Source organism: Coenobita brevimanus, unplaced genomic scaffold (assembly GCF_032717465.1).
Source record: "Coenobita brevimanus isolate Jiangsu-jjx unplaced genomic scaffold, ASM3271746v2 jjx.HiC_scaffold_1986, whole genome shotgun sequence".
NCBI classification, from domain to species: Eukaryota; Metazoa; Arthropoda; class Malacostraca; order Decapoda; family Coenobitidae; genus Coenobita; species Coenobita brevimanus.
The window spans coordinates 32,501-45,000 of record NW_027642871.1 but is presented as its reverse complement, the minus strand read 5'-3'; the positions used below and the strand labels follow the sequence as shown (position 1 = coordinate 45,000).

Below are 12,500 nucleotides of genomic sequence, written 5' to 3'. Positions count from 1 at the left end.
TTTAATTGCTAGAGTAGTGGTATTTAAATGAGTCAGATTTCAGTCGTATTTAATTGCTAGAGTCAGTATTCAGTCGTATTTAAATGAGTCTGATTTCAGTTGTATTTAAATGCTAGAGTCAGATTTCAGTCGTATGTGCATGCTAGAGTCAGAGTTCAGTCGTATTTATATAAATGCTAGAGTCAGATATCAGTCGTATTTAAATGCTGGAGTCAGATTTCAGTTGTTTTTAAATGCTGGAGTCAGATATCAGTTGTTTTTAAATGCTGGAGTCAGATTTCAGTTGTTTTTAAATGCTGGAGTCAGATATCAGTTGTTTTTAAATGCTGGAGTCAGATTTCAGTTGTTTTTAAATGCTGGAGTCAGATTTCAGTCGTATTTTAATGCTGGAGTCAGATTTCAGTTGTTTTTAAATGCTGGAGTCAGATTTCAGTTGTTTTTAAATGCTAGAGTCAGATTTCAGTTGTTTTTAAATGCCGGACAATTATCCTTTTTTTTTTTTTGTTGAAGGAAGAAAGAACCAAAGGCCAGGAGCCAGCAAGATTGTTCCCTCCAAGAAAAAATAAAAGCCAGATAACAGAGAGCCAGATTCAAGATCCGTTCATTTCGAGATGCCTGGACACACTGCGTTTGAAAGACTGGTGATCATAGGAAGTAGGAAATACAGACAGAGGGAGACAGTTCCAGAGTTGACCTGTTGCATAAATGAAGGACTGGGAGTAACGGTTAACTCTTGCATTATTGCAGTAGTTAAGGCCAAAGAAAAGATCCAGTCACTTAGAAGCTACATAAGGTGCATGCAAGCAGGGAAATTCATGACGAAGGAATGTTTTGGTGGATTCCTGATAGTACTGCAAGAACCCCACAGAAAATCACAAGAAAAACTTAAAGAAAACTGGAAAAAATCTAGTCGCTTGGAACTTGGGTAAGGTAAATACAGGAAGTGCTGCTGAGACAGGAGGAAGAGTTACATGCATCCTGAGTGCTGTGAACCCCAGTAGAGAAATGCAGGCTAATGATATACTGAAATGGGTTGACAGTACAGGGAAAGGCAGCCATGAAATCTGAGGGAAGATTGAAAATTAGACACCGGCATTGAAGAGTGAATGACCAAAATGATGAGGAAGACAGGACGCTTGTTAGGGTGGACCTGACCGGGGCTACACACACCATGACCTTCCTTGACACAGTAAGGAACAGTACGGAGTCTGAAGTCAGGCAAGGTCAGGGCATCTTAGGGGCACTGCTCCGCTCTGCTGGAGGAGTATATGGAGGAGGAGGGAGGCAGCAGGAAGTGAAGGAGGAGGTGGATGGTCAAAACTCCACATCCATCGTCAGCCAGGCTCTCTTCTTCACCGTAAGCACAGGCAGAGGCTTAAATCTCCAAGAATCTGTCAATCCCACTAACGCAAATGAAGACCTGGATTCGAGTGGGACCCTCATCCTTGGAGATCAGGGGACCGTCTACCTCTCCTCCTTGGCCCACAACTTGAGCCTCCAGACCTCCCCCTCGAGCAATGGGACGCGAGTAGAGGCGCTCTTCGCCAACTACCCTCCACACCTGCTGGATTTTGCCGTCTTCTGCTGCGTCGCCTTCATCGTCCTCGGCGTCCCGGCCGCATATTCCTGAACTCGGGACTATAAATACAGGCTCCGCCCCCATGGCCGTCATCCTTTGGCTGGGCTCCTCCCCTGGCGTATTACCAACAATGATCTCATAAATAACCTTTTAAAACACCCTTATATGTGTATAAATGAAGGGTAATTTATAAGCAATTACTGCAAATATATATATTATGGCCTTATGCCATTAAGTTTCCTCCTTTCTTAAGGTACACTGTATAAAAAGCACATGGTGTAATAAGTTTGGTCAATGGTATATCACTGCTTCGACGATATTATTCATAATTCCGCCTCACAAACTCGAGATAATGAATTTGAATGCATAACTTCTTTGCATCATATTTAGCTAAAACATATGTACTTGCACGTTGTATGATTTTTTAAAGAATTTTATATACTAATAAGGCATAGAGTAGCCTATTGGCATTACGTTTAAGGTAGTCATTGATTACAACACCCATTTTTATTACCAATAAACACCCTCAGGAAAATGAGTCTGTAGTTCACTTCTTGCTTCTAATCTACATGAAAATATCTTCAAAATCATAGTTTCCTAACTACTCTCAACAGAAAATCCTGTGTCCTGATCAAGACGTGGGGAGAAACACTAATGATGCTCAATGTCTCTGATGAACCAGTACAGCTGACAGCAGACTTACCCCAAATCCGTCCCTCTGATATCTTTCAAGGGGAGGAGTACTGTGTCATATTTTCTTCCAAGTGATAGGTCATTGGCTGAAGGTGTCTGTTGTAACCAAAACCTCTCTTGGAAGATATGACATAGGACTACTTTCCCTTATTAGGTATTGGGTGGGCGATTTTTGGCAGTCTGCCGTCGCCTGTACATCACCCAGATGACCAGAGAGAGAGAGAGAGAGAGATGGGGGTAGAGTGTTAAGGTGTATGTAGATTGGAAAAGGAAGGAGGTTTTCATGACGAAAATTTCAAAATAAACCCTCCATTTTATTGATGGCATGGACAGAAGAAATGTGCAGGATGATACGTACATATACTGACCTATTCAAATATATATACAGGCCTCAGGAAAAAAAATAAGAGCAGTATTATAATTTTCAATAAAAGGGAACAACCTGACCACATCAAAAATATTAAAGTAGCAAAGGAAGTAAAATATTTAAGGATAATAATATGTTCGGTAAATATAGAATCACAGCTCCATGCCTGTGTGTATAGTAGTCTTACAACAAGACAGTATACATTACGTACTACCTTCCGTGAAGGTTTTAGTGAGTGCTCGTCGTTACAATGCCCATATTAACCCATTTATGCCCGTAAAAAATTAAGGTGGTTGGATTTACCTACTGTTCATATATGATGTTCATTATGATACTACTGCATCATTTCAGATGATATTTTACACACGAGGTTCTCCTTCATGTAGTAATTGGATTTTTTTATTTGTTGCATTAACGCAACGATGGGCACACATCCCACACCTAGCGTTGCAAAAACGCATCGATGGGCACATAGTCGAATGATATTACACAATAATGATATTTATATCCCACTGCAATATGGAATAAAACAGGTTTAATTAAAAAGGCATTTCTCTCTTAAATTTATTTTAATTTGTATTGCATTATTTAAACAAAACATTGATTCCATTACCAATTCAATCAAATGTATTGTGAACTATAACAATTATATAAACATAAAAATAATATGTATAATACTTAACTTTCAGTTCAAGAAAGAAAATTGTTCATGGTATTGATATTTTAAACTGAAAAATATTCTCCAAAACTCAATAACACAAACGTTCTCCTTTAATTCAATAGAAACCCATATTGTACATTATCAGTGAATCTAAATGCTATGATATTTTGATGAGCATTTGACATGCAAAGGAACACTGCACTTTTTGCATACGTACAAAGTTTGGCTCTTACAATATCAACATCGACGACGGCTTTCTGGATCACTTTTTTGGATATTATGACCCAGATTGTCGTACCTGGTATCACTAGTAGATGCATTACTCGCTACAAGCATTTTCTGTCTTCCAGGGTTCAAAGATGCAGATCCATAAGTCTTTAACAGGTGTTGGACTACTTGACGTGTAAATGCTAAAAAGTCTTCTTTGTAGCCCCCTTCCCTGGCAAATAACCATGCGTTATTCGTGCATACATTCAGTAGGTATGCGAGAAGTGGGAAGTACCATTTCTTTCCCCTTATCGCTATACGGTTCTTTGCCATATTCTGGTCCATTCTGTCAACACCACCCATACTTGAGTTATACTTTCCAATTACATCAGGCATTGGGATTGTAATTACTTTGCGCACTGATGCCGAAAAACGTTCCACTTGTTTCTTCAGATTCACACCGTACTGAGTAGATCCCACTGTAACCACACCATTGTCATTCCACATTACCATGATGATGCCAGAATCCTTCTCCATATAATGTTCTTCAGTTCCTCTGGGACGTTTCTCAAACTGTGCTTTGTTACTCAGCGGACATTTTTCTGTTCTATTGATCCGAACTGTACCAGTAGCAGAGTGACCTCTTTGTTGTATTTCCTCTAGTAATTTCAGTGAGGTGAAAAAGTTATCAAAGAAGAGTGAATATTTTCTACCTGGGTCAAGCATGTTTAGTATAACTTCACCTCCTAAACCAAATGTGTCTTTATAGTTTGTATGGTTTTTACCTTCATATTTCCCTTGGTACAGATCAATATGGTAGCAATACCCAAGTGGAGTAGCTGCTACCCATGCTTTGTAACCCCAACGGATAGGCTTGCCTCTTATAAACTGTTTTGTTGGGTGGCCTCTGTAGTATGGAATCATGGATTCGTCAATAGACACAGTTGTAGGTCCAAAGGCTGCTCCAAATTTGATAAATCTGTCATTCAATATATCCAAGAAAGGACGTACTTTTGCAAACTTGTCCTGTTTTTGAAGCTGAGTGTTGTCTGCTGCATGGAAATATTTCATAATTTCATCAAATCTATTTCTTCTCATCGAATTGGCAACAAGGTCATTTCTTACGTCAGTTTCTGTAGCCCAATAAAGACGACGTCGTGGCACAGTGCAGTATCCTGAGAGCAATAATATACCAATAAAAACCTTCATCTCGTTGCTTGATAGCTGGAATGAATGATTACCTCTTTGAACTGCATATAATACTGTGTCTTTGGTCAGCCTTTCTATTGCAGTGATGTCTAGGAAGAGATCAAATATTTCATGAGGTTGACGAGGTATATCAGTAATACTAGGTTTATAGGGATAGCTTGTGAGTTCGTGTTTGGAAGGCATGTCTTCTTCAACCCACTGTCGAATCTTCATGCGCTTTACGTTTTGACTTGTCTTTCTACCACTCATCTTAGCACTCTCCTTGGCTTTTACATTAGACTTTCTACCATTCGATTGTGATGTATCGGGCTTTGAAGTACTCTCCTCTACTACTTCTTGCTGTATGTCTTCTGTGGAAGGTCCCATCAGAGCTTCACTGAGAAGTTGCGATCCAGGCAAATTCTTTATGTCAACTTGATCTTCTTCTCCTGAGTCTTCATCTGTAACATTCCCGTCTACAGGTGGTGTTATGTAGACAGATATTTGGCCCTCTGACCTTGTTACCCCTATCTCATCTTTATCTTCATCTTCGCTGTTTTCATCTTCCAGCACTCTGTCAAGTTCTTCTGCTATCTCACTCCACGTCAAACCTCTGTGGAGGGAAAAAAATGCTTTATTAGACTGATAAATATTGCTCACACTCTGTGTTGTCTTTATAAATATAATTCTTTATATTGTATAAATCTAAAGTATTACAGTGTATGGGGCTTGATGCCCATCGTTGCAAAAATGCAACACTTACACAGGGACACCTTCCCATTGTAGCGTTTTTGCATCCCCCAAAAAAGGCAAAATATTCAAAAGGATTTGAAGTACATAGAAATTCTTAAAATACTCAGTATTTGGTAAACAGCACTAGAAATGTCTTGGCTTCATGTTAAAAGTAAAAAATCTAGAAAAATTTTATAATAAGTATAGGTCTTACCTTAGTTTGTGTGTAGACATGGTGAAGTAACTTTTGCTGCATTTTTAGATTACCCTCATTAATAAACTATGGTACCTAGAAGAGAAACACAGAATGCGTGTGTTAGCTATGACTGTCAGCCTTGCACTGAATGCTAGTAGTTCTCTCCCAGGCCATACACAGTCAGTACAGGTTCCATCATGTTGATGCATGTTTACTGTTGCGAAAACGCAACCACGGTATTGTATGGGTTAATACATCAAAAAGTTCAGAGTTCGGTCGACCCCTGTCAGATTCTAAGTCCACTTGACAACAACAACCAAGAATATTTCCTTGTGTAGAGAGCAGTTACAGACATAAGTAATAACCTAGAATCTTCAATACAGGATTAGCAGGTAGTTGTTTCGGGAAAAAGTGGGTAGGTCCCTATACACGTTGGCGTGGAGCAGTGATTTTGTATATTTACCATAAGTTCCAGTACTGAGAGGAAAGGATAGGGTTTAGTATCAAGAAAACAAGAATAAAACAAGAGAGAGAGTGAGTATTAAGTTTCATGGTTGTGATCAAATTATTGGACTTCAGATCAGTGACCAGTACCATGGGACTTGGCATTAGCCACATTGCTGCGAACATTATGGGCTAGGTTATGAGGACGTTTGGGTCTTGACGTTAGAGTTGATGAAGGTCGACGTCCTTTACCAAGGGTAGCAGCTCCTCTGGGCATACCTGGGGTTCTCCTTGCAATTGAAGTTGGCTGGCAAGGTATCTTCCCACGACCAGCTCCTTTTTTCATTGATGATCCCATAATGTTCAAGAAACTGTTTAACTGATTTGCTGATTTTGCAGACTTCAACCGGTCTATGAATTTTTTAATACCCAAGAGGGTGTCTGCATTACCATATTTAGCACATGTTTTCGCAAGTGCTTCTGCAGCCTCATGTGACTGTGCAGTAATGTCCTCATTTTCAGCATTTTCCTCATCAATAATGCTACTTGCTGACATCACATCAGGTGTTTCTGTTTTTATCTGTGATTCTGTACAATTATCATGGGAAGAATTTCCTTCAATATCAGGTTTACAATTTTCTTCAGTTGTTTCACCACTTTGTACTTCTTTCAAAGACTTGAAAAAACCCTCTGCGGGGGCTTTACTTTCACCAAGGGCTAAAACTGCCAACCAAAGACGGGTGCTACTGTTCAGCACAAGCATCTGGGGCACCACAGTCATTCCATGGTTAGCACATACAACCTGATGCTTGCAGATTGCACCATTGTTTCCTCTGATGCATGTGCACATACCAATATTAAGGTCTACCACATACATTTGTCCTGGGTCATTCTCACTTTGCACCTGGTATATCCCACCACCTAAGGGTTTTACTGTTTCCAAAGGGAGTGTGCCCACAATCACTCTGTTCATTCGACGTCGACCCAGTGCCACATCCACTATACGCTGTCTCATGTAGGAGTCAAAGATCTCTGCCATAAACACTACCAGCTGAGCAGTGTTGTAGGCCTTGCATCTGAAAAATAATGAAAGACTTATTAATTAGGTGACACTACGTACAAGGGTCACCTTTCAAAGACATCTTATTGCTATGAAGAATACCTCTTCCAGTGCACCATATAAGACCCAACAAACAAGTAGATATAACTTTAGGGAGTCTGTATTCATATGCTATATGAATGGGAGTGTTGTAATAGTTACTAGGGGCCAACCAGGTACAGTGGAATGGCTTGTTTCACCAATTCATATATTAATTTCTTCTCATTATTTTTAGGGGTGTGGCCTTGGGGCCCACATACAAGTAAATATGGCCTTGTACAGTAATGCCAAGTTAGATAAATTACTCTTCAAATATGTTAAGTTAAGCTTAATCCTTTCCTATTAAGAACATTGTCCTTTATGATGCACATCGTTGCCTCACAGTAATTGTTAGTGTGATGGCCTCTTAACAAAGCACCAGCTCTGAAGGCAATGGCCCACTCCTCTCGCCTTTGGACTAGGGTGATGAGGTGGCTGAAATATGTAATTCAAATCACTATACGTATATATACAGTATATAGGTATATATAACATGAATTATTACAGATAAGATAGAATTTATAGGGATGTAATGGATATCTTATGATACAGTTATCCAACATATCCGGTAATATTTCTACTATCCTGTATCCAACCGAATCTCAGTAATATCCAGTTGGATATCCGTCAATGTTTATTTGACAAATTAACTTTTTTTACCTAATGATGAGAAAAATATATTACCATTTGAAATTGGGGTATTTCTCAGCAAACGGATTGCTTAAAATCTTCTCCAGCAATTCATCAAAAGCCTTGCTTGACTCAGCATAAACAAGAGATTTTACTGCAGCCATTAGTTCTTGGCGATCATTTTATTGATGCCATGCCTGGAATCAAGAAGCCAGCGCCATACTTGTTGCAGTATGTGAAATACGCAAAGGAATAGCTTGGAAGTAGGCCAGATGACTGATAAGGCCTTCCTTTGTGCATCGCAATTGTCCGTCATAAAGGATTGCGGATGTCCGTTCCCATAGAAGGCGCAGTCCCCAAGAACTTCCTTTACCATACCAAACCCTGTATTGCACAAAGAAGAAAATTATATATAATTTGCATTCATTAGAGACTTGGAAAGATTAGTACACACACAAAAATGGAAACTGAGAATTGAAGGATGCACTATACACATTAATTACCTTTAGTTAATGTTGCTTCATCTTGAGATGAAGTGAAAACCACAGCCAATGGCACAGCCCCAGCTGGTCCAGCACAAAGGAATGGTATAACTGCTGTGTTAAGTTGATCAACACAGCCCGTTGCATTGATGAACACCACTTCTCTTGCCTCTTTCAGTTGCCTGTGTGCTCTCATCATGAAGGGGGTAACCAAAACTATAGCAAACTTTTCATTTTCTTGGCTAATTTTCAGAATGAGTTCTGGATGATCTTCTGCATATATCCTTATTGCATCAAACATTGATGGGGTATTTAGTCCTCCATGCTCACTCTGCCTCCATACCGTCCACATATATTCAACACTCTTTGGAGAAGGATTCTTGGACTTATTGGCTTGATCATGCAAGTCATCTGTTACATCCATCTTTAACAAATGGTGCCTGTATGCTTGACCTGGTGCCATACCTGTAAAAGATAAGCACATCATTTATAATAACCACCCTGTGATGGGGGTGTATGAATACTGTAACCGTATTCACTGCGCTTCGTAAAATGCAAATGGAAGGGATGGAACGACGGGCCTAGGGAAGAAGAAACAAGTTTCATTTGATTTTGCTGCTTGTAAAACACTGCATGCAAAAATATCTTAATCTTAGAGCTCATATTATATATCTCAAACTTAGAGCTTATATATCTGAAGCTTAGAGCTTTTATTATATATCTTAAGCTAAGAGCTTATATTATATAAATCTTAAGCTTAAAGCTTATATTACAAAAAAATATATATATATATATATATATATATATATATATATATATATATATATATATATATATATACCATCTTAAACTTTGAGCTAATATTATATATCTTAAGCTTAGAGCTTTTATTATAATCTGAAGCTAAGAGCTTATATTATGTATATCGCTTAGAGCTTATATTATATATCTTAAACTTTGAGCTTATATTACATATATTAAGTTTAGAGCTTTTATTATAAATCTTAAGCTAAGAGCTTATATTAAACTTCGAGCTAATATTATATATCTTAAGCTTAGAGCTTTTATTATAATCCGAAGCTAAGAGCTTATATTATGTATATCGCTTAGAGCTTATATTATATATCTTAAACTTTGAGCTTATATTACATATATTAAGTTTAGAGCTATTATTATAAATCTTAAGCTAAGAGCTTATATTATTTATCTTAAAACATAGAGCTTATATAACCATTTTTGTTTCTTTTTTCTTAACCTTGTTATGCACTTTGCACTGGTTGAGGAAGAAGACGCATAAGCTTCACCACAGCGTATAAGAGTTCTGAAAAAAGGGAATGAAATAGTAATAACGTATATATATGAAGGACTGAAATATAGTAATGTGCGTGTGTGTGTGTGTGTAAATACACACACACACACACACACACACACACACACATTTATGCAGAATATCACAAAATGTACTTAATGTATACTCTGGTTGCATATGAATGCACTGCATGCATAGTGTTCTTACATATTTATAAATGGATGCAGTTGATGTATGGTGCCAAAACTTATTTAGTGTTCTTCCAAAAGATCACTGGCAAAATTTCATCTTGGGAGAACACAATACCAATTGTGAAAAGAAATCTTTGAAGTTTGATGGTTTATGCACATGAAAAGAACGTTTCATATATCCTACCTTGTCTGAAGTAATCGTTGAACATCTCTCTGGTGCATGGAGAAACTCTCAGTTCATTCAGAACCTCAGCCGTGTCAAGGGGATGGTTGTGATTTCCCCTGATTGTCATGAAGCATGGAAAGGACCTTATCTGTTCAGAAGATCTTGAGTGTACAATCTTGATCTCAACATCCATAAGCGCCTTGCAACTGTGAAAAAACAGCAATGATTACAGTACATAATATTTTTCTTAAAAAGAAAAAAAAACAAAATCTTCAAATCAAAAGAAAACATACTACAGGGCATGATGTATAAAATACTGTAGTATAATATTTATCAAAGAAAGCTCAAATTTAAGACTGAAAATGCAGTCCAGCAGTTTTCATGTATTTACAAAACAACTGTGCAGCAATGAGCTTTATATGCCTTTTTTTTAGACCCAGACTCTATTTGGCCTACTGATTACCGCTAAGTTTATCATGCAGTCATTACACATAGCCTAGGTATTAAGATTATAAAATTTAATGATATAATCTGAAGCCACTGATCAACCCCATGAAATAACCGTGGTTTCCTATTGTGAGTATCCAGGCATCAAAATGATATTATTGAAAGAAGAGTTGCATGCTTACTCTGGTGATTTGTAATTTTTGCTATAAGTAGTAGGCCTATCTATGTGGTTAGGTTTAGTCGTTATAGTTCAGCTCTGCGTAAAGTTAACCTTTTTAGTGATGCACCCTCCAATAGCCTTTATTTCTCAAGCATAACCTAACCTAACCTAGTGTAGCCTAACAGGTTGGGTCTTCGCCCCTTTTGACTCCCTTTGTAGAACAAATTTATGTAAATATAACTAAATCTAATGGAGATTCCTGAAAGGAGGCCAGTTTAAAGACCAAGAAAAAAATGGAGATCAAGCCACAGTTCAGCATGAGATGAATACCAAGGAAAGAGTAGCACAGGACAGGCCAACATGAAGAAAGATAATAGCAAATCCAACCCCAATCACTGGAGATTATAACCCAGAGAGCTTGGACCCATAGTGTTAAGGAGGGTTTTTTTAATGAGTAGCTAATAGCCTAATACTTACCCAGTATTTGTCTTTTTGACGCCTTTATGTAGAAATCCATGGTGGCATTTCAATGTCTGGCGAAACAATTTTCTCTTCCCCACAGAGTACGTCTTGTACTTGTTGAAGCACACACGATTCTTCATACAAAACAAATCTTTCCACCGTTGAAAATCTTCCTTACACTTTACATTTGTCCTGAAAGTCATACATTCCTCCTCAATCACAATATCAGTAGTTTGGAAGCTATCCATGTGTATATTTACAGCCTCCATGTCTGAATGAACACTGGCTCAGAGAATGTCGATCTATCGTTAATAAAAATGGGTGTTGTAATCAATGACTACCTTAAACGTAATGCTAATAGGCTACTCTATGCCTTATTAGTATATAAAATTCTTTAAAAAATCATACAACGTGCAAGTACATATGTTTTAGCTAAATATGATGCAAAGAAGTTATGCATTCAAATTCATTATCTCGAGTTTGTGAGGCGGAATTATGAATAATATCGTCGAAGTAAGCAGTGATACCATTGACCAAACTTATTACACCATGTGCTTTTTATACAGTGTACCTTAAGAAAGGAGGAAACTTAATGGCATAAGGCCATAACATATATATTTGCAGTAATTGCTTATAAATTACCCTTCATTTATACACATATAAGGGTGTTTTAAAAGGTTATTTATGAGATCATTGTTGGTAATACGCCAGGGGAGGAGCCCAGCCAAAGGATGACGGCCATGGGGGCGGAGCCTGTATATACTAGTCCCGAGTTCAGGAATATGCGTCCCGGCCAACCTCATCACCATCATCGCCCTCGTCAGCTGCAAAAAGGTAGGGGTTGTCTGGCACTTGTGTTTTGTCTGCTCCAGCTTCTGTTATTGCTTTGTGTGTGTGTGTGTGTGTGTGTGTGTGTGTGTGTGTGTGTTGTTATTATAATCCCTTCATATTTTTACTCTTTCTCTCAGTTTCACTCATTTTCATTCTGTTTCTCTCTCCTCCACTTATTTTCCTATCTCCTCCTTTCCTCCCTCTTCCTTTCTTCCTCTCCTTCCCTCCTTCCTTCTTTCCTCCCTCTTCCTTCCTTCCTTCCTTCCTTTCTCCCTACCTTCATTACTTTGTTAGTTCGTTCCTTCATTCATTCCATCCAGTTTTTCATCCCTCTATCCTCCCTTCCTTCTTTCATTCATTCATTCTTTTCTTCCCTCTTTCCCTCCATCTCTCCTCCCTTCATTCCTTCCTTCCATCCTTCTTTCCTTCCTTTGTTCCTTCTTTCCTTTCATCCATCCTTTCTTCCTTCCTTCCGAGGGCAGTCGGAGAAAAGGAAAACACAGGAAGGAAAGGATAAAAGGGTGGAATTTAAAGAGAGAGAGAGAGAGAGAAAGTTTGCTTGGCTCAGGCGAGAATGTAAGTAATCAATCATCATCTTTGCTGAGTCACTCTCTCTC

The 12,500-nt window shown here is 38.3% G+C and overlaps 1 protein-coding gene across 1 annotated transcript in view; it reads left to right on the top strand.

The window, feature by feature from the left end:
• Positions 1-12,500, top strand: part of LOC145389730 (G-protein coupled receptor moody-like) — a 46,061-nt gene that overhangs the window by 12,308 nt on the left and 21,253 nt on the right. The window contains exons 2-3 of the mRNA XM_080264924.1: positions 1,419-1,607; positions 11,831-11,886. Coding sequence (XP_080121050.1) covers positions 1,419-1,607; positions 11,831-11,886 — 245 coding nt within the window. The remainder of the gene's footprint in view (positions 1-1,418; positions 1,608-11,830; positions 11,887-12,500) is intronic.